At 35.8% G+C, this 26,633-nt stretch overlaps 3 protein-coding genes across 4 annotated transcripts; 1 reads left to right on the top strand and 2 right to left on the bottom strand.

Moving 5' to 3' along the window:
* Positions 1-3,569: 3,569 nt before the first annotated feature.
* Positions 3,570-6,751, bottom strand: LOC113714914 (uncharacterized). Its single transcript, XM_027239056.2, has 2 exons — positions 6,342-6,751; positions 3,570-3,963 (listed from the first exon to the last, which is right to left on the bottom strand). Exons 1-2 carry the CDS (start codon positions 6,696-6,698, stop codon positions 3,748-3,750), a joined length of 573 nt encoding a protein of 190 aa, XP_027094857.1. The 5' UTR covers positions 6,699-6,751; the 3' UTR covers positions 3,570-3,747.
* A 4,190-nt stretch (positions 6,752-10,941) lies between these two features.
* Positions 10,942-14,154, bottom strand: LOC113713351 (MA3 DOMAIN-CONTAINING TRANSLATION REGULATORY FACTOR 2-like). The gene is made up of 3 exons (XM_027237066.2): positions 13,611-14,154; positions 13,190-13,284; positions 10,942-13,049 (listed from the first exon to the last, which is right to left on the bottom strand). Exons 1-3 carry the CDS (start codon positions 13,876-13,878, stop codon positions 11,217-11,219), a joined length of 2,196 nt encoding a protein of 731 aa, XP_027092867.1. The 5' UTR covers positions 13,879-14,154; the 3' UTR covers positions 10,942-11,216.
* A 2,933-nt stretch (positions 14,155-17,087) lies between these two features.
* Positions 17,088-25,300, top strand: LOC113713802 (uncharacterized). Of its 2 annotated transcripts, XM_027237592.2 has the most exons (15): positions 17,088-17,298; positions 17,395-17,454; positions 17,563-17,665; positions 18,040-18,112; positions 18,576-18,621; positions 19,367-19,480; positions 20,087-20,174; positions 20,494-20,587; positions 21,408-21,468; positions 21,575-21,705; positions 22,726-22,843; positions 23,012-23,135; positions 23,617-23,724; positions 23,813-23,890; positions 24,875-25,300. In XM_027237592.2, the coding sequence occupies exons 1-15, from the start codon at positions 17,215-17,217 to the stop codon at positions 24,922-24,924; spliced, it is 1,332 nt and encodes a 443-aa protein (XP_027093393.1). In that variant the 5' UTR covers positions 17,088-17,214; the 3' UTR covers positions 24,925-25,300. The 2 variants fall into 2 exon arrangements, with proteins under 2 accessions (XP_027093393.1, XP_071924395.1); XM_072068294.1 differs by lacking the exon at positions 17,395-17,454.
* The last annotated feature ends 1,333 nt before the right edge of the window (positions 25,301-26,633 follow it).

Below are 26,633 nucleotides of genomic sequence, written 5' to 3'. Positions count from 1 at the left end.
TTTGTTGTTTCATTCTGATCAGTTGCCTTTTCGTCCTTTAAGATGGATGGAATGGTAAATATCACAATCTTCTCCTACTGCTATATGTAAAGTATTTGCATAGAAAACCGGCAGCCCTCATATGAGTGGTTTAAATATTTAATCATTCTGCCAAGAAGAACCATTTCTTGGTTAATATAATATTAGCAGTTGGAGCATGAATTGCATACAATTTTTTCAAGTTAATAAACCTATGCGCAGCCTGTGGAGCCCAATTGTGGATTTGTCCACCTCGGCACCGTCTTGGGGAGTAGGGGAGCCTGCTCAATGGGTACCAGGACTTCAACCCAAGAACCTTTAAGGTCAAGGGTTCGAATCCTGGGGAGGCCCCCCTCCAAGCACCACTAGGGAGTCCAGGCTCCCCTGCTCCCCAAGACGGTGCCGAGGTGGACAAATCCACAATTGGCCTCCACAAAAAGGCCTGCCTTTTTGTGCTCAATGGGTACCAGGACTTCAACCCAAGAACCTTTAAGGTCAAGGGTTCGAATCCTGGGGAGGCCCCCCTCCAAGCACCACCAGGGAGTCCAGGCTCCCCTGCTCCCCAGGCTGCTCTCCTGCCGAGGTGGACAAATCCACAATTGGCCTCCACACAGCCACTTAGCCATCATTTGGGAACAATGATGAGACACATTAATTGAATAAATCGGACTCTGTCCAATGCTTCTTTCCACCTACGCATTCTCCTTCCTATCTGTAATGAGAAAGAATGTTCAGATTAAGAATTGTGTTCCAGATACTTGAGAAAAAGTTGAGATGGAAAATGAGCGACTCGAGCCAGTATGGGTATTTTAATTTGCATAAAAAAAAACTTGTATAAAAATAAGTATAGTATAATAAAATCAGGTTTGGTTCTTATCGTTCATGTATACAGCATGGGTTGACTCAATTTGGACAGGCACAGTTGCGCTTGCATTTTTGTTATACAAGCACATGATATTATTCTATTCGTGAAAATTTTAATATACTTGAATAAAATATTTCATATTATATTCAGTATTTTAAGATAATGTGATTGTACATTAGATTAAATATGAGGGCAAATATAACAATCACAAGGAATCATTATATATATATTAAAAAAAAAAAAACAATCTCAAGGAATTGAATAAACCCAACTATGCGAGCCTGAGGTCCACATCCCCGCTTATAGGCTCGTGATGATCAATTGCCAATTGTTTGTTAGTTTCAAAATTAGTCAATTCCAGGTTTTCTAGAGACTCATTATTTACAGTGGATAATTATGCATGCCAAACTAATAGTGACATGCACCGAAACTGGATGTCGTTTTGTTTGCTTCATCTAATTTCTATTCGTATCGTCCACATCAAGAATTTTTTTATCTGATACTTCTAGTTAGAGGTTGCTAGTTTTACCAATTCGAATTGCTTTTGAGACTTTTCCTGCTCCTACTCAATTCAGCAGTCCTTTGCCAAAATAACCTACAATGATTTCCTAGAAAATATTCCTACAATGATTCAACTCCAAATTTTATTACTAATCTAATCTTCTGATCTTATCTCTAACAAGTAGAAACCTCCTCCATGTTTTTCCAATCAAATTCTACAAACTCAATCAGATTCTTGTCACCACCATTGGCAATACAGGAGATTCCAGACTCACAGAGTGTTCATCCAAAATAAATGCATAAGCTCCTTTCCCCAACCTTACTTGCTATTCGTCCCACATAACCACATGCACAACGAACTTCCGTCCAATGCAGTACAACAAAATCAAAACTAAAACTCCAAAAAGAGTTAATAGAATGAATAAGTGAAGGAGAGTTCTATGTAAATATACTAATAGTTCCAATAGGAATGAAGGCATCAGAAAGAGAAAATCACCATAATTGGAGCGGAGATGAATAATCAAAATTTTAGATTTTTCCCTCATGTTTGGTGATAATTCCAATTTCCCTGAATGAGTTTTTCTTTTGTTTTTTTTAGTGAGAAGGAGAGCGTCACAAAGAGAAAATTATTGCAACTGGTATGGAGATGAATAATCAAATTTTAGATTTTGTATCATCAGTTTTATGTTAAGTAACCAAGACTTTTTTGGTGAGGAGAGTTACAGAAGAGTGACAAATAGAAACAAAATAGAGTCTTATAGTCCGAAAAGGGGAAGATGGATTCTTTTGCACTGTATTAATGGCTAATAAAGGGGTTTACTTTACCCTTTTTCTCATTTTCGTTTGAGTCTGACCGGATGGATAGCAGAAAAGGCTATTATGGAAATAATTAATAAAGTATGAAGGAATCATTTTAGGAATATTTTTTGTGAGGGGAGTTATTTGCAATTCATCAAACGGAGAAACAAAGGACAAAGACCTCGCCCAACTTAAGAGTAAATTAGCTATTTGGGCCGAACTTACTTTTCAGATAATGGTGCGTATAGCCCAACACTTCTAATACACACAATTGTTTAGCATTCTGAGACATGTAATCCAATGACTTCAAATACATTGAGACAGAATTGATGAGTTATCTGATTGGATCAAATCAGTATCATTCCCAGTAGGTCCAAAGAATGCATTCCCAAGACCCAGTTTCGTGAGCAATATTGGGGACCATTATTGTTAAAGTTAAGAACGATAGGTGAAAATGACGTTTTCAGGGCCTTATTAGCTACGGTTCAGGACTCTCAGAGGAAAGCTCTATGTGTAGGCCCTGTTCTCGATTGTTACAAAATCTGATTATAGAAATTGATTGCGTAAAAATTTAGAATCAACAAAAAACTAATCTTTAGGTGATTATAAATTTAACTTTTTTATCATTAAAAATTCTATAATTAATATATATAATTAATTAAGAACATCACAAAAACTAATTATCCTAAACTAATCAGAATCTATAATTAGTTAAAGTGATCAATCAAGAACAAGCCCGTAGGGAACTTGTAGGAAGCAATTTCATTATGATCGATACTAAGCGGAAAAATAAAATTTACAAGGCATGTAAATAAACAATTAACCGATTAATATTGCTCCTAAACTCGTAGAAGGAAATACTTAAACATTTGTTGAGATCTTTAGAAATAATTGATAAAAGAGGCACTTGATTTGGATGAATGCATTATCATTATGCTTTAACTTCCATTCTTTTTATACCAAATGTGGAAGGCAAGTAAGTACTTGCCTTATTCCTTAGTGTAAGTTATACTTCAAAGGAACCCACCTCACTTGTGTCATCCTGTGTATTAAAAAGGGCAAATACAATACCAACGAGATAGTTCAGGTTTAAGATCCTTTTGAAAGTGATTATTACGTTTCAATCATGAGAATATCAATTTATCATCAACCCCCCCCCTTTTTTTTTTTTTTCAAGTGAGAGGTTTCGAACCTGAGATTCCAATGGCTTCGCGATTTTCTTGCCATTATTAACGCATGATTGATTGCCTTTGCCATGCTTATGTACCGGTTAAGTGTGGCATAAAAGAATTATCGATCAACTTAATACCTTTAAAGTAGCACAAGTGGTTAAACTTTTCTTCTGCTTATTAATCTCGGGGAAAAAAATAAATTATCAATCTGCAAGTACCCAAACTAGTTATTTATACGTAAATGAGTGCAACAGGGGAAGGTTCTCTGTATTTTCTGAGGAAATCTAAGCAACAGCACCATGTGATGGTTAGTACTAGCTGGAACATGGAAATGTTTAAGAACTGAAAATTTTCGCGCCAATAAAATTTGCCTAAACTCATGAAAGCTTCAATTCATCTGCCACGTTTTTCCAGAAAATCCCTGGTTCTCTTCCTCATGCGGGTGAACACAATAACCACGCAAGCAAGGATCCATGGGGGAATACGACCACCTGAAAGGTTCAACTTACTTGCCCAATCTGGCGGGGCCTCCTTGATAGCAAATACTATCAAAGCGGTTATAAATGCAACCCCGGACACTATTTTCGTAACTGGTTTGACCAAAGAGTCCTGAAATAAGATGTTATAAAAGCATCATGTCAATTAATTATTGAGTAAATTTTATACACACTGACAGTGTATATACTATTACAGTTAGATGCACAACACACATGCAAAATTTAGGTTTTAAATTCAAATTCGAATTATGTGTCATGCATCCAATGGTGAAAGTGTATAAATCGTTAGTATATGGAAGATTAATCCTTAATTATTACATCTGTTTCATGCTTATCAGATGTTCAAGATGAATAGCACTCAAAAAACAATTGCAAACGCATGGATTCCAACAAAAAACACAAAATTCATATGGGAAGTTTTTCAAAAAGCAAAGCACCAAATATTAATTTTCAGTATGATTTGGGGGGGAAGGTAGAAACAGAGCAAAGCTCTCTTCTTAAGTTAAGAAAAGCTTTGCTCCTTGGTGATTATATGGCCAAAATGAAAACGTTAGCTACATATGCTATTAATGCTATTTTAGCAGATACCACATTTTGGTATGACAAGAAATGTATCCTGCAAGAGAAAAGAAATCACGAGATTACATCTTAAAGGCTGTATGATTATCCAACCGCACATCAAACTAAGAGCTTTATTACGAGATACCATTGCTACAACTTATGTCCTTCCCAAAATGTCTAAGGATCAAGAAATTGCAAGTCGGTCCTATTGTGTCCTCCTCGTATTTTCCTGCTTCTCTCCCACCAGAAAAGAGGTGCTTGTCCACTTACCATCTCAATTCACCACAGGACCAACCCCCCCCCCCCCCCCACCCTCCTCCTCTTCCACAGAGAAAGAGGTTGTTGCCCACTCCCCTCAATCATGCCCCTATCTCCAATCTAATGTGGATTTGTCTTTCATGGTTAGAATAAATAACAATCAAAATTTGAACAACCGGAAGTTCAAAAGCTGAACATGAAAATTTAACTCCAAGTTGAACAAGACTAAATGATATTTAGCACTACTCTAGGCATCTTTTTTATTTTTACTTCTCTTCATTTGTTGCTATATTTCGAGTAATGTTTCATTTTACTCCTTGTCCTAGCACAAAGGAGGCTTGTATGACCACCCCTAGCTCCATTTAGAATGAAACAAGTTGATGTAGAACCATTTTTCCAACTTAGCCATAGACACACGCCACCATCTTCAAAGTAGTCCTATATAAGTGAAACTTTTTTACATCATTTCAACTCCCTGGCCACGTAACATGTCAATTCTGCATTTGAGAAGTTCCCAAACCATTTGAAAGAAAATTTAAATTTAAGAAACCAGATGATACGCATAAACCAGAAACTTAAGTTGCAGAAATTTTTTGTTCACGAGTGACCTATCCATAAGAGTCTCATAAAAGAGCACACATGAATAATGATTTTCAAAGCTATATCAACTTTTTTAAGCATGAATAGATGAGGTAAGACCATAAGGTTAAAAACGACTACAATTATGCACCCCCCCCCCCCCCGCCCCAAAAAAAAAAGGGCGGGGGTGTTGAATCTTCTACTTGATTTCTGCTCTTTGAAGGGGAACCGCACCGCTGTTCTCTCTTTATTTTTTTTATTTTCCAGTCTCTTGATCCACTGATTTTCATAAAAAAAATTAATTTTAATATTCCGTGAAACAATATGAAATTAGAATAAATAAAAATTGTATTATGCAATTCTGAGGATACTAACCAAACATATCGATCCAAGATTTTGAAATGTTCATGTATCTACATGTTAATAGAAGGAAGGTCAAAATAATCTTTAGGAAGCCAACAATTCTCCAATTAACCTTCAGTAAATGTGGCATAGCTGCAAAACAGAGGCTTCTTAGTGGAGAGTCAAGTATTACCCAGTAGCTAAAGGGCCTTTCTTCCTCATTGTTCCCTATTCTCCCTCCCAAGTTTATGCTTCCCCTTCCAAAAATTCTTCTCTTTTTTTTTTGCCCTTTAAAACCCAAAAAACAGGTTTCATTGTAGGCCCAAGCTCTAACCCATTGAGCTATTTAGACTATTTGAAATTTTGTTTCTAAAGAATCATCAATCAAATTATTCATTAAGATAGCAATTGCATAATTATCTGCCAACCTTCCCCAAATTACATTCGCTATACTCCACTGCAACCTGTCAACACATATTAAGGAGCTAAACACTATCTATTCTAGCATGGTTTTTTTAACACTAAAATTTCGAATTTGATGCTTGATAAGATAGACACCACATCCAGAACAGTAACAAATTCAGTTTAATTTCAAATCCCAATTCATGCCTATACGAAATTTTACTGCCCATCAAGGCATCAATCACAAAATGAAAATAGTAATAATACTAATAACAACAAAAATTTTAAAAATCCCAAAAAGCAATGCACGAGAATTTAGAGTAATACTGGAATTGTAGTTTAAATTACCTTGGGTTGTCCATCGAGGTAAACAACGGAGCCATCTTTGTAAGAAAGCAAAGATCTGCCATTTCTGGGATTAAATCGGATCGGGGCTCCGCGACCTGACCCAGGAGTGAAAGCATAGACGGATTTGAACCCATATTTGTCCAGAATATCGCGGACCTCCAACTGGTCTTGGTCCCACCCACTGAGGCTGGACTTGAAGACGTCGATGGGGCCTTTCCCAAGCTTATAGAGGTGGACCTCGACCTCGGGCACCTTCGTTCTAACCGACCGGATCCTATGGGGAGAATTCGGGTCCGATAATAACGGTGATGACTCGTCGGCGTTTGCTGGTGCGGCTTCCTCTTCGATTTCTCCCATCCGAAATTATTTTTCTGCCGGCAAGCCGATGTCGGAGAGGAGGAGTTTTCTGTTTGTCACTACTTTATAAAGCCTTTCGAATTGGTTCGTGCGGGGGCCCACTTAAGCTGAGAGGTGGTAAAACTAACATTGCTACTATTTTTTCTTTTTCATTTTTTTTTGGGTGAACAATTACTCATATTTTACGTCTCTGTTTGGGAAAATGCAAATTTTGGTCCCTAAATTTTGGATCACGGATACATTTCATCCTTGAAATTTCTGGAGCAACACATTTAGTATTTGAATTATCAATTTTTGATCAATTTCATTCTTAAACGGATAATTAATCAATTTGAATGAAAATTTGCCCATTAATTAAAAAGGTTTACACAACTTAAAATCAGCAAAATTGAATAGATATGTTCACTTTCCCAACTCAAATACCTTTATTCGCAACTCTAAATTTTCTTTAAATTGATTAATTTCCCATTTGAGGATAAAATTGATCAAAATTTGATAGTTCAAATACTAAAAATGTTATGCTAAAAAGTGCAATGATAAAATTTGTTCATGACCCAGAGTTTTAAGAGTAAAAACTGGCATTTTCCCATCTCTATTTCATTCTTGGGGGAATTTGACTTGACTCAAAATGTATATTTAGCAAAGAAATTGATAGACGGTAGTAGTGGTTGTTCGTGGATTAAATATAAATTATTTGAGACTAAGCAAACGTGGAACAAGTTTCAATTAGTATTTGTAAAGTGGAACATAAAGCAATTTATAGCATAAATCAAATCAATAGTAAATGGAAGCAATTAATTAGGATTCAATACTTAAAACTCCAAAATCAAGATTGACACAGCTTGCAGTTATGAAAAAAAAAAAAAGATCTTAAAAAAAATTTAAACTAGATTGGCTAAAAAGGGTGGAACTGGCTTTATGGTGAACAAATGACAGAGGAATAATTAATGGCACATTTTGGGAAATGATTGTGATAATAGTAGTAAGGTGAGTTTGCATAAACGGTAGATACGTACGTTTTTGTACGGTGATAGTAGTGATTAAAACCATAAAATCAATTCTATTTTCCAATTACTGTATGGTAACTGGTAAGTGAAGAGATATATAACTTGAAAGCATTTCCCTAAGCAGATCTTCCCATTTTGGCTTAGAAACTTTTACCATCAGACGGTGAACTTGGCAAGAACAGCTACAAAAATCTGACAAGGTAAGAAAGAGGCAAGAGCTCCGTGTAAATCAATGGATCTTGTCGAAGTCAAATCCCATATGTTTACAGCAATGATTCTTCTGCTGATATGTTTGGTTCCACCCCATTATGGTGCAATGGCCATCTCGAATAGAGCTGGATAGTGTTGAGCAGCCAGAACCTACACATGGTTCCCTAACAAAATCCAATGCCTGTGAGGTTGGAGGACTTGTTCCTGGAGGGCCAAATCCAGAGAAGTCACCTGGCGGTCGTCGTCGGATCAGGTCGCTGTTGAAATCGCATGCTTTCAGGCCTAAATCCTGAAGAATCGCCAGGTACTCCTCCTAGAGGCACGTCTCTGTCGGATAAGTCAAAGGTTGATCATGAAGTTCCTTCTGCGCCAAAGTTGTATTATATATCAACTTGTTAATTTTGCACAATCCAAATAAAGAAAATCGGCCTATCTAACGGATACTCATCAAGATATATTTCATGTGTTAGATTTTTTGAAATATAAAATTAACTAAGGAAAACATATAAAAAATCCAACTTATACTACATTACATTAGCAAATCAGAAATAATTAATGGCAATTTCAGCCGAGAATGTTAGATTGTGCAGTATTAGTTCTTGGAGAGTAACGTGGATAACTTTTATTTTATTACCTTCCCTTTTAATATATTTGCAATAATAATTCTTTTAATTAATTTGCTAAAATTTCTCGATCATCATTGATTCTTAATCTACTATGCATATCTTTTATAGAGCATTTATTGGTTTGGCCAAGGGGTTAAGAAGGGCCTCATGTGTTATTTTTTTTTATAAGGAAATTTCTATGGGCTGTTCACGTTATTATGAATAAGAAAGAATCTTCTTAATAAATGCATTAATTTTTTTGATATTTCGCAACTATTTTAAAGGGGCCTCAATGACATACCTAACATTTTTCCTAATTAAAAGTAAATATTACAAATCTTCCAATGACATTTATTCTTCTGTCGCCAAAATAATGTAATTCACCAATCACCATCGTGCCAAAAGTCACAAAAAGTGTGTTAAATTTATTTATCAAATAAAAGAAAAGGAGAACCTAGTAAATCACACACATACAATTTGTTTAATTAAGAGAACTTAAAATATGCTATATGATTCACTTGTATACTCCATTGCTTTAATTTATCGTTTCTCTTTTTGCATTTTCTTTTATCTTACAAGTCTTAAAACTTTATTAATGCATGTGTTCTTCTGTAAAAAAAAATTTTTTATATTTTTCCTTCACATTTTTTAGTTTCTTGGGGGATAAAAAAGTTCTATGTTCATAATGGCATTGTTTTGGGACCGAATCCAGAAACTTCACCAGGTACCCCTGCAATCAACTCCCTCCCAAAAGCAAATGTTTTCAAGGTCAAGAGACTTGTTCCTTCGAGGCCAAATCCCCAGGAGCCACCAGATTCTCCCCCTAGCTTTGATGTTAAGAGGCTTGTTCCCTCAGGGCCGACCGCGCAAGAATCACCAGATTCTCCCCCGCCTTATGATGTTAAGAGGCTTGTTCCTTCAGGGCCAAGTGGTCAGCAATCACCTGAACCTCCTAGCTGATTCGAGGTTAAGTGACTTGTTCCTTCAGTGCCGAGCGCGCAAGAATCACTAGTTCTCCCCCGCCCTATGATGTTAAGAGATTTGTTCCTTCAGGGCCAAGTGGTCAGCAATCACTTGAACCTCCTAGCCGATTCGAGGTTAAGAGACTTGTTCCTTCAGGGCCGAGCGCGCAAGAATCACCAAATTCTCCCCCGAGCTATGATGTTAAGAGGCTTGTTCCTTCAGGGTCAAGAATCACCTGAACCTCCCAGTCGATTCGAGGTTAAGAGACTAGTACCTTCAGGGCCAAATGTGCAAGAAACACCAGATTCTCCTCCTGCATTTAAGGTTAAGAGACTTGTTCCTTCGGGACCAAATCCAAAAGAATGACCGGATTCTCCTCCTGCATTTAAGGTTAAGAGGCTTGTTCCTTCAGGGCCAAGTGCTCAAGAATCACCTGATGCTCCGCCAAAACCCGAAGCTTTTGTTTTTTCTCAATCTAACAGTTTTGAGCAATCCCCTCCAGGATTATAGATAGGAAGAGGGTGAATTAGATATATAACACGATTCAACAATTGTTTTAAGGAGATGCATTAGGCTTTGAATTGTATAACTGCTTCGTTTGTCAACAGTGAATCTACTATACGGGAAGATTAGGACCTTGCAATTAGCTTCTGCAAATTTTTATGAAGGATCTATAACTTTCATCCACATGTCAAAATAGTTAACAAGTATTCCAAAAAGAATTATAAACCGCCTGCCTTGTATTAAGGCAGGACTAAAGTTTTTTATTATAAAAATCCATCCGATTAAAGTACTTTGTACCTGTTTAATTTCCAATGAATTTAATAATCTCTTGGAAAGAAAAACGCAGGGTGCCTCCAAGGACAAAATATTGTTCATAATTATTCTACTATGACTAGTGTTGCCAATAAACCGTTCTAACTGCAACACCACCACCCAAAAAAAGGAAAAAAAGAAAGAAAGAAAGAAATCTCCTACCTGCTGAAAATGTTAAGACTTGATTTCGATGCATCATCTTTTTCAAAAGATGCAACTACACTTTTTCTAAGAAAAAAGGTTCCATCATAGTGTTTAAGGTTACAAAACTTTAATTTAAGTTCTCCTCATCTTTTCTAGGGAGCAAAGGTGTCAAGTTTGCTTTGACGCTGACGCCTGCTTTCACAAACAATTGGAGGAAATCAACCATGCATTAGGCTCTACGGTTATACTTCTGGAGATCAATTACCAGGAAAGAATAAGGTGTTTCCTCATTTTGCTAGTTTTCTATTATTAGTGACATAATGATCAAGTAGATAATCAATCCTTAGTTGCCAGAAATGCAAATGTAAATTTAATTTTTTTTCATTGGTGCATATTGAACTTTAAACAGCAACAGTGCCAACTTTTATGCTAAAGGTTCAAGATATCTGATTAGCATACCACCTGGGAAGAAAATTCAACAATCCAGAGTCTAAATCTCCATCCCTAATTTAACACAAGAAAAGAAAGTGAAAATCCTATGTTCCAGTCTAGTTGTAGAGGTAACTCCGCAAATCCTCGCAATTAAACCATGAAACAAGAATAAAGAAGAAGTATCCGAGCATAAAACAGAAACTATAAGGAGAAAAAACATAAATCCAGTATTGTTCTAGATCTTGTCCTGTGATTCTTAGCTGAGAATCAGTGAGAGTGGGGCAGTCTCTTACACATATGAATTCCTTTAATTAACTAAGATCAAAGATAAGTTCATAGCACTAACAAAATCCATTCTCCAAAGATTGTTCTGATCGATATAAACCAAATGATGAATCAAGCCATCCTTCAACCATTGCCTGATCAAAATAATGTTTGAACTGTTTCTTAGCATCCGGTACATCCAAAGCTAAGTCATCAAGAGATTCAGCCACTCTCATGAACCCCTTCGTCATCTGGTTCATGGTTATTAGTCCCATGCTAAAACATTCTTTAAGCAGACCCCACAACCTATCATTCTTCTTCTCCATAATAATCACCAGTGATTTCTTAACAACCTCGTGGTGAAAAAATGGCATCCCTAACTCCTTAATGCACCTGCAAGCTTCCCTCGTGTCCCCTCCAGACTCGTATTCTTCAAGCAACTTTCCTATTTTGTCCTTGACATCTTCAACTGCCCACCCATTTCTGCAGCTTCCTCCACCACCCCAGCACCTTAAAATCCGCTCCCCAGAAAGTCGAGCCTTCAGCAAGGACTTTGCCATTTGAGTAACTTTATTGCAGATTGAGCCTGACCCCAAAAATTGATTTTCAATCTCCTCCAAGTTTTGTGGTGCTAAGACTTCATCTACCTCTGCTCGGGCCAAGAACAGTGCTAGATCCTCAACGACAACAGGATTGTCTAGGGCTGTGTCATCTGCAGATTCTATCAACATCACAAATCCAGTCACAATGTCATCAGCTGGAAAGCACAAGGACGATAACAAAACAGAAGCCATTTCTTTCTCTCTATTTTTCCGATCCATGGCTAGAGTAATTAGCTTCTTGACAAATATCGCATTCAGTTCTCCTGAAGAGGAGCTGTTTGCTGATTCCAGACAGTGAATTACTTCTGAAATATCACCAGAGAGAAAATACTCTTGAATTATTGACTGGGCCTTCACCTTGAAAGCTTTTACAACACCATCTCCTATTGTTTGCCTTCCAGGCTGCAGCGACAGGGCTGACAGAGAAGAGGCACACAACCAACCTTCTGATGCTGCCTTGGAAATCAATGACTGCAATATCCTTTTAGCATTCGGAATGTCGAGTGACAAGTCATCTACATTGTCTATGATTCTACCAAATCCCTTTGAAATTTGGCTTGAATTAATAAGACCTTCTTCAGCAGCTGTCTTCAGCAAGTCCAGAAGGTAGCTTTCAGCATGCTGCTTTTCCATTGCCATTATAATAGCTCGTTTGACTATCTCATGGTGAAAAAAAGGCACATTCAAATCCTTGATGCATCTGTAAGCCTCTTTCTTGTCACCACTTGATACGTATTCAGTCAATAGATTGTTAATTCTGCTTTTGAAATCTTCAGCCGTATTATTCTTGTTTCCTGCCCAACGCCGACCTATGCTATCTGTATGCAGAGGGGCTGACAAGTAACTCTTCTGAGCTCGTTTGATGACAAGACATCCCTTTGAGTCATTAGGCAAGGACGCAAATGCCTTTGTCAAGAATGCAGGAGGAAGTATCTCATCAACTACTGCACGAGCTAGAAACAATGCAAGAACATCAATTGTATCTGGTATATCTACAATCAAGTCATCAGCAGCCATCAATAGCCTAATGAAACCTTTGTACATCTGTTGAGGATCAATAATGTCAGCATAAAGTGAGGATAAGAGAACAGCAGCCATTTCTTTCTCTTTATCACGCCTATCCATTGCAATAGAGATGAGCTTTTTGACAAAATAAAAATCATAGTTTGGCATTCCAAGTTCTCTTAATTCATTGGCTGTTGAGGTGATATCATCAGTGGCAAAATATTCCTCGATTATTATGGTAGCCTTCTTTTTGTACTCCTCAAATGATGTATTTACTTTTGTAGCAAATGACTGCTCATTTTCCTGAAACCAAGAATTTCATTTCATGATTGGCATCAAGAATTTAACGATTACTGGCAAAACACTACTAGTGGACTGAAGAGTGGAGACAGAGAACAGAATTTGATCTACAATACAATATGCAGCATTATAAAGGCAGTTACCTCAGTGCTACTGTAATTTGGATCATTTGGGTCAAGGACATGGCCATCATCCGTATCAAGTAGTCCCCCCCATGTTCCTTTTCCTCCACAACCACCTGCGTGATCCGAAGTATGAAGGGAATAACTTTAAGCATGCTTTAAAGCCTAATTTCTTTAACAAGTGTCTAACCAATAGAAGCCGCATATATTAATTGATCACAAAGCAAATAATCTAGAACCAAGCAAGAGAGAAATAACAAATGCTATTGTAAATGTCTAATGCACTACTAAAATCACCCAAGTGATTTGCCCCATGCAAAAAAAAAAAAAAAGGTTTTCAGCAGGTTTTCATTCAAATTATACTGTAAAAATTAAAAACGATTGTCCTCAAGTTATGAACTCATGATTCAACTTAGAACGCCAGAAAAAATTATGTTCCAACCTTTTTTTGGACGGCCATCTCCTTTAGAATGTGACTGTCTCAGATTTTTGAGTGGACTTTTCTTGCTTGTCCCATGCTTACCATGAGGAGATCTAGGAGAATTAGGTGATCGTGGTGAACTTGGAGATTTTGGAGACCTTGGAGATCGTGGTGACCTTCGAGATGTGGATATCTGCAAAGTGGAAAGAGATAAAAGATCTACACTCTCCGAAGCTGATTGGTGTTGTTCCCGGTGCTTCTTTGACATATTCCCATCACTGAAGTCCATCAGGGTGAGTTCTGATTGCACTAACAACTTGAGAGAACCAAGTCGACTTGCAGCGTATATAAAGCTAGCAAACGTTCAACTTGATTTCAGAATCTTGAAATCAGAGGTAGTTTAAGTATCTCCTGAGAAAATAGGAAGCTGAGTCTTTGGAATGTCTGACTTCACTTAGGCTGTGATTAAGGTGAAGATTACAATAATTACAGGAAGTAGTTGAGAAAATTGATATAGCACCAGTGACAGGCGTATTCCACTGCCGGAATGGCGTGAAAGCCGGGCTCCCTGGAATCCTGAAATTAACAGGCATTATCAACATCAGAAGCACTTACTAGACTCGTGCAGTTTCTAGCTGATAAATGGCAAGAAAAACTGATGCTAAATTAAGCATTTGTATGCTACATATTGTTTACTATCACGTCATCTATGAGTTCTCATATTCAGATCCACCTTTAAATGATCAATGAAATCGAACACCTAATGACTTCAGGGCAAAAAAATGAGGAGAAAAATATTGGGAAGTCGATTTCTTGCACATCCACTTCTTCTTCATTTCCTCTTCTCTTGTTTTCTCAACCTCCCCTGCTTCTCCTGTACTACATTACTAAAATTTCACCACTCTTCCCTCCTACATATCTGTAATTTGTATCCTTAGATTAAGAAAAGAAAAGGAGACAAAAAAATAAAATAAAAAGGATGTATATCGAGTGCATCAACTGTTTAAATTTTAAAGCATAATCATGTTCCAGAATTCAGAATAGCAGTACTAATGTTTTCGTCGAGGCACTGCTTTATCTCCAGTCCAATCACACAGTATTGCATACACATAAAACAGCGCAGCCTTTCCCCTGAATACTGTTTCATAGAAATGGATGAAATTAGATTTCATCCTTTTCTGTTCCTTCTCAACAGCAGTCTCATTTGAACCTTTTTACTTCCTACCAAAAGAATCTTTCTTTCACTGTTTTTTTAGAAGAAATTATGCTGTAACGAATAATGCATCAAACTTCTCAGAAAGGAAATGGTGCACAAAAAATTTCAAGAAAATACTATCTGGGATCCACCAAAAACATATGTGTTTTATACTTTCTCTTAATTCGAGATGAAAACAAAGTATAAGTTACAAAATCAGAGTCACAATTCAAGTTTGCCATAAAGAAAATGAGCACGGACAAATAGTAGGAAAAGAAAAGGAAATAGTGAAGCTCACCAATTCAATGAGGTTTTGGAGAATTTTGGAGAATTGTCTTGTCTAGTTTTGGACAGTGTAGAGTTCTGTCACAAATTATTGTTTGACAAGTTTATTGGGGTTCAAGAAAGTTGTTTTAGGCATTTCGGTGGGAGTTATGAATCGGTCGTTGGAATCAGTCCAGTTATCCTACGGAGACCACTGAGGTTTCTCTTTTGTTTCATCCAACGAATGAGAGAGCACTTTGGGAATGGCCTTTGAAACGTTATGCCCGGGAAACTCGGTGGTCAAAGTAACTGAAACGGTAATTGAGCTCTAAACGGTAATTGAGCTCTACACTTGGCTATAAATTAATGCCCTTCTTCACGAATTAATAAGGCAAATACTTGGTTATGCTCTAATACTATGCCCCTTCTTCACAAATTATGGCCAAGTATTTGCCATTAATAAACCTCTGCGAAATTAAATAAGCAATAGAATATCAACTAATCAATCAGAATATCAATCTTATTTAGGGTCTGTTTGATAACATAAAAAAGTGTTGAATCTGAATTTTTTTCAGACATTCAGATGTTTTGAGTGTTTGATAAAGAAAAATCTATTTGCTGAACTTGTTAAGCAGTGCTGAACCTGTGTGTATTTTTTTCAGCACAAGAATCCTAACTGAATGTTTAATTCTAATAAGAATCAATAGAATTACTTCAACTACCTTATCTTATCTACCCTTGTTTGTTAATTATGTTCAAAATTCTTATCTAATTAAACAACATAATATTCTCTATTTAACGATTTTTAGTTTCTCTTTTCTCCCTTTTTAATGACTTTCACATCTTCTCCATACTCCTCATATAATATATTTCATCTTTTATATTAATTTGATTTAAAAATAAATATTGTCATTTTCATACCTAACAATGTTAAACTAATTAAATCATAGATTCTATTTCTTTTTTGAATGAAAGGATATAAGGGCAAAATTGTCAAATTAAACTTGTTAAACATTCAGCTATAAATATTTATCAAACAACATAAATAAGTTTAGCATTAAAATTCAAACATTCATATATATTTTTTCAGTGTTTAAAATTCAGCAAATTAATTGTTTCAGTATTCAGATTTCAGAATTCAAACTTCAGAATTCAGATTCAGTTTTATCAAACGGAACCTTAGTATCGAAGATAACATTGGGAAATAGTAATTAGTACTAATTGATAGAATATCAATCAATCAATTTAGAAAGTGAAAGTATAGTTTTGATTCTTCCACAATATGCACCTTTTAAGAAAAGGATCATACATTTTAGGAAAATATTCATTTTTAGTATCATCATTACACAATCTAGTTCTCGGTTCGAGTATATCCAGAAAAAGCAATCCTTGACATGTAGCCAAATTTTATATAACATACCTGTAAATCATTATTCTAGATGAATAAAGTTGAAAAAAATAATTTGCAAGATAAATATGTTTGATATGTAATACAAGCATATTCTCTATTTTAAGTGCTCAAAGACATATTTTTACAATATTCTAGTGATGTACACAACTACAAGATTGTTAAGTTTAGGTTTTCTAAAAATTTAAAATAAGTCATCAAACACACATTATGACACATATAAATTCCTAAAAAACTAGATATCAACACACTATGATACATAAGTTAATTTGATACATGAAATCGTTTATAGAAAAGGAATTATAATACCTACTTTGGATGCCCCAATAAATAAAATAGTGGAATTCTATAACCAAAGAGAAATTAAAAGTCTCAATGTGGTATGAATTTTCTTGAATAATCTTCAAATGCCTTTTCAGGGAAAAAAAAACCCTTCAAATGCTGTGTCAAATTTTAAACAATAATACACCAATTTTGAATTATGTGCTATTAGAAGATACTTCAAAATGATCAATGCAGCCACGCCTTTCTACCACTGACCCAAAGGCGTAAAGTAGCTCAGCATTACAGGTCGCGCCTTCTATGCTCCATCCTTGAGCCGTGAAATACATATAAGCTTTTTGCGCCAGTTTTCAAACATTTGAAAAGCCTACTTCCGGTACTCTGTTGTTGACTTCTTGTTCTTCATAGAGGCATTTCCTTGTAAACATATCGTCGAACACTTGAACTTCAAAAGATAGCAGTCACAGCAACATACGATGGATCTCGCAAACTCCGACTCCGATGTGGACCTCATCAGCTCTCTACAAGCACAGCTCCACTCTCTCCAGAAAAGAGTCAAGGTACCCAGAAGTCAGAATACTAATTGATTGCTCTTTTTTGCTGTTCTTTTTCCTATTTTGTGTCTACTATAAGTGTCTGCAACATGTAAAACTCAGGAGTTAGAATCAGAAAAGGCTAAGTTGTCGTCATTGCTATCAAATTGCCATTGTCAAAAGGTTTGCTTTACTTTAACAATCCTCTTTTCTTTCTTTCTTTCTTTATTTTACCCTTGTTTCTGTATATAGGTGAATAATTGAAGTGGGATTTTTTTAATGACTTTGCAGGGGAAGGAAAATGTTAGTGCCAGTGCTGTAGCTGAGGAGTTAGAGGAATTAAAAATAGAGGGTGACTTGGCAACCTACAAAGGGGGAACGAAGAAAGATTCAGGTTTCTGCATTTTAAGTTTGAATAATGCTCTTTTTCCTCTTCCTATTTTCTGTGATTATTCATTGTGATGGATGATATTTCAAAATTATCGCTGTGAAATGCATTACAATGTTAGCTAAAATATAACTACCTCCCAGTGAAATAGTCTTCAGTTCTCCATTATGGAAATTAAGCACTGAAATCCAACTCATTGTCCTAGTTACATCCTTAAACGGGGAAGTAAAGGAATCTTTAGCAGGAATATTCAGGGCTTTTTTTTTTTTTTTTTTTTGTACCTCAATCAATTAGGATGCATCGGCCCTCTTTTGCATGTTTGGCAGTGTGATGAAATCTTATCCTTCTTCAATAAGATTTGATTCAATATTTGGACACAGGTCCCCAGACAAGTGGTGTGCGTCAATTCCCCAGGAGATATGTTGCTTTAAAAGTTATGTACTTCGGTCAGAGGTACGAGTTCCAGGGATGGATATAACTCGATGCTTATTTCATTTCTTCTATTAAAAGAAAAATGAAAACATAATAGCACACATATTTACAGGAGACCTTTTTCTACTATTCCCTTATAAAGCTATGCACAAGCTATACTTTCATGTTTTTCATAGTCAATCTTATTGGTGCATCTGCGGTCTAAAGTTGTGTCAAGTGGTTTCAAGAATCAATTTGATGTCCATACAATATTTTTTTTGTCAAATGATGTCCATACAATGATTGATGAGTTATTGCTGGAAATTGTGTAAATGCTTGGCTGAAATAAAAAGGAACTAGTCATTTACAAGTGTATGTTTGTTAGATCTGGTGTGGTGCACTTTACCTTAAATTTTCTCTTACCTACCATATAGGAAGTATACGTAATAGTATGTTTGTATATGAGCAATGGATTGAACATAACTATTTGACATGATTCTTTTAGGTTTTATGGTTTTGCTTCAGAGGCACACATGGATCCAACTGTGGAGGTGTGTTCACTAGTTTTCCTAGTCATTCTCCTCATTTCAACAGCACTTGATGATTCATGTTCCTTAATTGACATTGTCATATTTCTATCCATGAGTCAAGTCAATCTGTTTTTTCTCATCTTCTTTCATCTTTCTTTCTTTTACTGCTTTTATTGCTTTTATTGTCATTGATAGATTATTAATTTGGGAAGGTCTAGGAAGATGAGATATTGAATTGTCAACGCATGATTGCTGTGGGATGGTTTAATTGCATATTGTCTTTACCATTTTACAGCAAATAATTGAAAGATGATGGGTGTTTCCTTCCTTTTTCCAAGTTTTGCACTTCATACCCTTTGTGGTCCACTGTAGAATCTTGAGTTCCACTCAGTGCAAAGAAAGATTGATTTCTAATATATCCATAATGATTGGGTTGGTTATCCCCCGTATGGTTCTTCTGAAATATGCTCTATGTTGGCAATTGTTCCCTGTTAAAACAACTGTGAAATTGCTTTTTCATACAGAAGCGTTCTGCTGCCATTTGAGGCCAATTACGCTGCATGTTTGAACTAGAATTTGGATCTATCAATTGTTAAGAGTAGAAAAGGCTGTTTTTTATGCTGCATTATCCCTTTCTCCTTTTCCTTTAGAATTCTTTCCTGATATTTTCCATTTATGCACACTTTGGGAAAGAAACTACTTGATAGACAATATTGGATTGTGGTTTATATGTAGTAGTTAGCTTTTGAATTTTGTGATTTTACAGTCGGAAATTTTTAGAGCTCTTAAGAAGACAAAGCTCATTGATAGAGTAGACAAGAAGGGACTACAATACTCAAGATGCGGTAGAACAGACAAAGGAGTTTCTTCTACTGGGCAAGTATGTTGTCAATCCTTTTGCTCCATCTGTTGCTATGATTCTGTGAATGAGACTCCAGCTGTCTCAAAGCACTTTGTTCTTGTATAGCTGTCTCCATATTGTCTGACCTTTTTAAGTTTTAGAATGCTTCAAGTTACCTTTTAGTAACAGATAGCTGCATTTCAGTGTGATAAATGGAAGATTGGCAAAATATTTCATCTAAATAGTCACACAAATAATGTGAAAACTACTTTATATTTCCCCTCTTTTGCCAGTGCCACCCCCACCCCCCCAAAAAAAAAAAAGAAAATAAGAAGAAAAAGGAGAAAGGAAGAAATTATCTTATTGTTCATTTGGCTGGCCACTTCACAGGTCAATCAGCTTGACAGAAATATTTTTGGCTCTACATCAGACTTTTGTAAAGAATACTGTATATATCTGACATTTGTGGTTCATCTCCTGATCTGAATAAAGTTCCACATCTTTGATTGACTACTTTTTTTTCGCCTGGAAGACCTCTCTCTGTTTTATTTCTGTATTTAACTACTCATCCAATTTCTCTTGGTTGGAAGGTGGTATTCCACTTAATTGTTCTACTCGTTGAAAGCTCAAAGTATATGGATGCAGGTAATTGCTCTGTTTTTACGGTCAAACCTGAAGCAAACAAGAGGGAACACTGAATATGCTGGAGATATTTGGCCGGAAGAATCATGTGGTCAGCTTTTTTTTTTTTTTATGTATCAGAAAGAATAGTATTTGCTTTTGATCGTACCTTAGAATCAAGTTTTTAGAAGATCGTTATGTTACTTTCTTTGTTTTGAAGGAAAGTTCTACTTTTTGGGTGTGTCAAAATATTGTCAAATTTAATAGAATGAAGAGTTTTACTCGTAAAAGAGGGATATAGGTTTTTCATTTATGCAATCATTTCTTAATACCACCTTAGTTTGAACTCTTAATGTCAAACTGTAGACGTCCTTTCTAGCTATATATGTTTCCTTGCCAGTTAATAAGCATTTCTAATGATTAATAAACAGGAGAAATGGACTATGTTGGCATGATTAATAAAGTCCTTCCAAAAGATATTCAAGTTATGGGTTGGTCTCCTGCTCCAGTTGATTTCAGTGCAAGGTCATTACAGCTCAGCAAAGCTCGCTTTCTTCTCTCTCTTTCTGATGGAAGCTATGGTCTACACTTTTATGCGTATTTTTATTAAAAAAAAATTATTCTCATTTGGAACATGTCAAGTTGAAGGGCTTCATTGCATGATAAGGATTTCTGAGAATTCAAATAATTTGCAACTATTTATTTACCTTGTTGAGTACGTTATGAACAGGCACATGAAAACAGCAACGTTTCCCATGCTTTGCACGGGTGAGATCGTATGGTGACCAATATAAAAGAGATGAAATATGAGGATAGCCATGGCCTGAATAGGTCTTCGCTTCTTATGTCCATTCTGTGGCTATAACAGCACCCTCACTATTGGATGATTTGGAATGTATATGGGCATTAACTCCATGTTTCATGATGCAACAAAGTTAGGGGTGCCAGGATGTCACTATGTTGCATGAGATGAAGGGCTGAGAACTAATTGGCTGAATGTTATGCTTGTTGTGGTCCTTAAGGCCTAAACATAATAATGCAGAAGGTTTAATTAGCTTTAATTAAGAAGAGAGGGTTAAAAATTTTGGGATTTCTTGTTCTTGTTCTTGCCTTCATTTCTCCTCTTTTTATTTGTCTATTTTTTGTTTTGTGTGTGGGGGAGATAAGAGGGAGTTGTGTTTCTTTTCTTGTCATTTTTTGGTTTGGACCTATTCCAAGGACAATAATATCCATCCTTGAATGGTAACTTGCTTATCTCAAGGAATTTCAAAATTGACAATATATTGGACTCTACACCACGTGCTGCCCAATTTGCTCTGATTATTTCTTTGGTGCTGTTCTCCAGGTTCAGCTGTTTAAGTAGACAATATAAGTACTTCTTTTGGAGGGATAATCTTAATATAATGGTGTGCCATTTTCTTGAATCCAAATTCTGAGACTTATTTGAGCTGTTTGCTCCTTGTGCTGGATGGAAGGATTCTGAATATGTTTCCCAATACCATGTTTTACTAGGCAATGGAGACTGCTGGGAAGAAATTTCTTGGTGAGCATGATTTCCGAAACTTTTGCAAGATGGATGCCATTAATGTACACAATTTCAGACGTTGCATCACGCTATTTGAGATTTCCCATTGCAGTGAAAGGTTGTGTATTCTTAACTCTTTTGACTCTTTAACCCGTGGCTCTCACCTCATTTTTTTTTGTAGTAGAATGTAAAGTGCATTTGTTCTCATCAACTTGATATTAATTTTAGATAGTACAAGATTTTTGATCTATACTTCATTTGCTTGATTGGTTGTTGAGTATTTTCTTTGAGTTATACTTCATCCATATGTAAGAAATGATATTAATTCCATAGAACGATGAAGCATGTGCTGTCTTTGAAGCTTTGAGTGTATATGAAAACCTGTATGCATTTGAGTCTGAACTCCAACATAGTATGAAAAGGGAACGACGGAATGTAAAAATTTTCCACTTTTACTTCAAATTCATACATTCTATGGTGCTCTGTAGTTGAGTTCTGTAGTAGCTTTTGAGGGGAAGGAGAAAACAATTGCACTCCCTAAGGCATTTTGAAAATACATCAAGAAAGGTATTGCACTAAATGTGGAGATATTCAAAAGAAAATATTCTTATATAAAGAAATGAGATTAGTATTTTTAACTAAAGGTATAGCTTAATGTCATTTCCTCAGGTAGAAGAACCTTATTCGTCCCATCTCCTTTGGAAATGAAAAATATCACTTTGATACATACAAAATTGATACCCTCGGATTGATTGGATTTGGCTTCTTGAAGGTCTTGAAGGAACTTTTTAAGAGTATATTGCTATCAGAAGTAGCAAATTCGTGTGTGGGATTTTAGTTTGGCTATCTTTTGTTTCAAAGTCACTGGCATTGTATAATTTTAAGTCTTGTTGCATTGAGTGAGGCATCACTTCTTCCTCTATAGTTTGGATGAATTCACCTTATATGTCCATCCCTGTACTCCCCTTGGCAAACCACCCAAATACCGAATGCAAACTTAAATAAGATGTATGTTTGGAACATTTATTTTGCTCATTAGAGTCCATAAGTGAGAGTTAAGCTCACAATTGTTTTCTTAGTTCTGGTGCCTATCCACAGACCTTGTGTCACATTGACTGTTGTCCCCATGATTTTGCAGTTTTGAGGACAATGAACTCTGGGCGATAAAAATTAAAGGTAGTGCTTTCCTGTGGCACCAAATCCGATGCATGGCTGCTCTACTATTTCTGATCGGAGAAGGCCTTGAAACTCCTAATGTGCGTAAAAACATGCAGTGTGAAAGTTATGAATTTTCTTAAATCTCAAATGGTGCTGGTGATAGTATGATGTGGTTTGAGTCTGATGATGGGATTCAGCAGGATACACTGAGTTCCATTGTCGAACCTTTTACAATTAGAAGGCATTCTGACAGCATTATCTTGTAGGTTATAGATTTATTACTTGATATTGAGAAGACAACAAGGAAACCTCAATACACAATGGCTTCGGAAATTCCACTAGTTCTTCAATCTTGTGAATTTGAAGGTCTTAGATTCATTTGTTCATCAGGTACTTGAGGTCTACTAGTTTTATTGTTTGATACTTATGCAGCTAGAGCTGGAATTCTTTATGCTGGATTAGCATTACATGATCAGCTACTTGAGGACTACTTGTTTTATCTTTACATATATGCAACTACTGCTGGACTCTTTTATGCTAATTCAGCTCCAGTTAATACATTTTGTGTCATACTTGTTCATGTTCAAGCGTGTTATTGCAGCTTGGCTACTTAACACTAAAGAGTATGTTATGACATTTGTAGTATTTTGTTTCTGCATTGCTGAACCAAGGCATATTGTCACATCTAAAAGAAATCCAAGTGTGAAACTTTTCACTTATACTTGTCTGCAATAAGGTGCTTTAAACATGACTCATCTTCAGTTGAACTACTGATGATAGCCGACGATGTATTTGGTTTTAAAATTTATTTACCCTAAACACCGTTGGTGTTGGAAATTTTGTTTGCTTAGCATGAAATGTTTCTTTTTAGGTGCTAAACAAGCTTTGGATGAGCACTTGAAGAAGGAATGCCTTAATTACAAGCTTCAAGCTGCAATATATGATGAGGCTTTACAGAGCTGTTCCCTTATTGAAACTGGTTTGATTTGAGTAACCCTCTTACTTCCTCTTCCCTAATAACAACTCCAAACCGTGGTTATATTACTTAGTTAACTTTCATTTTTCAGATGACAGTTTGCTGAATAATGTTAGATTGAAACATAGGAAAGCTGTCTATGTTCCCATCATGTCAAGGCCCACCGAACGTAAGTTCCATTATCTCCCAACCTGTAGCATAGTCTGCCACTTTTAAAGTTATTATTTTAGTGGATAAATATGGTCGCTTGAATTGACTTGGCACCTTCTTTCCTTGTGCAATTTGAGCACTTCTGATTCATTGCTGGAAAGAGAAACAAGAAAAAAAACCAGCCTAGTTTTTTAAAAGCCAAATCAATACAATAGAAGGAAGACTATTGGTTAACATGGATGCGAGTTTCAAAATTAACCCCTGGGTATCTTATATAACCTCTTTGCGCTTCAAAGGAATATCTGACTTTATTAGAGGAAAAGAATGCATTTGACATTTAAGTTTCCACCTTTTTTCTCTGCGCATATTTGTGTGTCTACACACCTATTTGACAATTAAACCTAGACTTATTTATCATTTCTATCAAGTTTATTTGGAGGGATATCCGTTCATGATGTCAATAACTGAAAAATTCATCAAAGATCTTTGTTTCATAATGCGGCGTATGCTTATTGTGCAGTGGATCAACCAGTCATCCCTAGCTTCACCCACCCAAATATACTAACTTAAAAAAAAAAAAAAAAAAAAGGTTGAAAAGACTAAACAATTTTCAACATATAGATGCATAAACATGTAAACTTTATTTTAGTGGTTTTAGCCATTCTATCAGAAAATGGAAGTAAGGTGACTTCTTTGGTTATATGGCTGGCACAAATCTTGAGTAGCATCCTGAGTTCATGCTAATCTGTACAATACCAATGCAGTTGAACATATGTCAATCTGAACACTAATAAGCTAACCAGTTGTTTTCATTCTTCTTTTATAAGCCATCTTCTAGTTGACAGGTTAGCTAATATTCATGCATACGCTCTATTAGTGACGTATGACAAAATATTTCTTTCCATGGGCCTCTCTCCGTTTTCACATGATGTTAGTAGCATATGCTGTGTGCTCGAAGTTTTTTGTTGTTGCCTTTTAACTAATACTACAGAAACATTTTCAGCTTCCTATGAAGAGCGGCGTGCTAAATTTAGCACTGCAGGTAAAACATGAGGGTAGAAGTTTAGCGGACTCACAGGCACGCACGCACACTCTCCCCGCCAGCCTATTCCAGACTGCAGAATTTCAAGCGTCCGCTCGTGTTTCCTTTTGCTAGTTTTGGTTATCCTGTTGTCGTAACAGTGACTTAAAAAAGAGTACTTCGAATTTCTAATGCCTTTGGTGCCAAATGTAGTGTAATCTTTGTAGTCATATCTGCATTCTTGTCAGAGAGTTAAAGTCGAACTTGGGTTAAGCGGGCAAGCTACCTAAAATTCCGTAGGCAGTGTCTGTCATCTACAGGTATGCGGATCCTCGTGCAGCTAGATAAGTACACCGAACAAGCAGCTGCTGCTTCTCTTAATGCTTGTTTTGCATCCAGTACTTTTAATTGCTGCTATTTAAATGATTTTTTTTAAAAAAAAAAAAAAAAAAAACTTGTGCGGTTACAAGTGATTAGCAGTTCTTGGACTATTAGTCAAGTATTTACTTTCATCAAATTTAAATTTTCTCTTAAAAGTTAAATTTCAGGGTTTGTTTTGTTATCAAGATTTGCAAAAAAAAAAAAATATTGAAATTTTGTTCTGCCTTTTTATCATAGAAACAATTTTCAATTATCTTTTTATCGTACATATATTACATCATAAAAAGTGGTACAATAATTATTTCAAATAAATATTTCAGACAACCTCCTATCTAAATGGAAGAGGGGGCAGGAACTTTGCTTCACGGCTAGAATTTGGCCAAAAAAAATTGTGCGAGATTTTATTTTATATCTCGTTTTTAATAACACGTGTGGAATTTATAAATTTTTATTTTAAAATTACACATTGTTGAAAATAAATTATATCATGTGTAAATAGAGTTACGCCGTACGTAAAATGTTCGATGGATGTGCACTTTTAACGGTCTTACACAACTTTGCGACAATGACTAGTCCGATGACAAGTCAAGGTAACATAAACAGCACCTTTCATCTGCCTCAGTAAATATCCCATTTCTTTTGGGCACAAGTCCAACAAGACAACACTCCAAAAGAAAGGTGTGGTTTGAAACCCTCTTCGTCTCATTTTCAACCATTGCTTATTCCATGGTCACTCATTGACAACGCTCACGTCCATAACAGCTATCATATCTTTGCTTAAAAGTAGAGCCAATAGGTCCCAAAACAGCTCACCATCACCCAATGGTGGCCGTGGATTGATGATAACTGGCACGAGGGTTCACATATGACCTTAGCCAAAAGTCATTAACATAAATGGTGGTTATAATAATTGCCAACGATACTGTACAAGTGCTTATAATAATAATTTTGATTGAAATGATTATCGTTTGACCAGTTACAAATTGTTTTTTTTTTTTTTAACTTGCAACGTTGCCAATTAGATTAGCTAATCAATGCATCACTTTTGCTAAACATTGACTAGAGTGCTCTATACAAACGAAGTAACATTTAAAAAAAAAAATGCTCGTTGTTTCACTTTTAAAAGGAAAAAAAACTTGCATGGTAAGTTGATTATTAATATTAAAAATCAAGAAAGACGTTAAATATGTTCTCGTTGAAAATTTTTTTGTTAAATTAACTATTATGTTTAGATCGCCATTTTTCTTCAAAAATTTATATGTTTTTCATGAAAATATTTTTTCAATCACCTTTTTTCCTAACATGTATTAAATCATTACAGTACATTTTTTTAAAAAAAAACTCCAAAAAACAATAATAT

Source organism: Coffea arabica, chromosome 10c (assembly GCF_036785885.1).
Source record: "Coffea arabica cultivar ET-39 chromosome 10c, Coffea Arabica ET-39 HiFi, whole genome shotgun sequence".
NCBI lineage: Eukaryota > Viridiplantae > Streptophyta > Magnoliopsida > Gentianales > Rubiaceae > Coffea > Coffea arabica.
This window is presented reverse-complemented; position numbering and strand designations above follow the sequence as displayed.

Coding starts and splice junctions, on each gene's coding strand:
- LOC113714914 (XM_027239056.2), bottom strand. CDS start 6,698: ATGGGAGAAATCGAAGAGGAAGCCGCACCAGCAAACGCCGACGAGTCA. Junction 3,964..6,341: donor ACCTCGATGGACAACCCAAG/GTAATTTAAACT, acceptor ATCTTATTTCAG/GACTCTTTGGTCAAACCAGT.
- LOC113713802 (XM_027237592.2), top strand. CDS start 17,215: ATGGATCTCGCAAACTCCGACTCCGATGTGGACCTCATCAGCTCTCTA. Junction 17,299..17,394: donor CTCTCCAGAAAAGAGTCAAG/GTACCCAGAAGT, acceptor TGTAAAACTCAG/GAGTTAGAATCAGAAAAGGC. Junction 21,706..22,725: donor ATTTCCCATTGCAGTGAAAG/GTTGTGTATTCT, acceptor ATGATTTTGCAG/TTTTGAGGACAATGAACTCT.
- LOC113713351 (XM_027237066.2), bottom strand. CDS start 13,878: ATGGACTTCAGTGATGGGAATATGTCAAAGAAGCACCGGGAACAACAC. Junction 13,285..13,610: donor AGATGGCCGTCCAAAAAAAG/GTTGGAACATAA, acceptor CGGATCACGCAG/GTGGTTGTGGAGGAAAAGGA. Junction 13,050..13,189: donor CAAATTACAGTAGCACTGAG/GTAACTGCCTTT, acceptor TCTTGGTTTCAG/GAAAATGAGCAGTCATTTGC.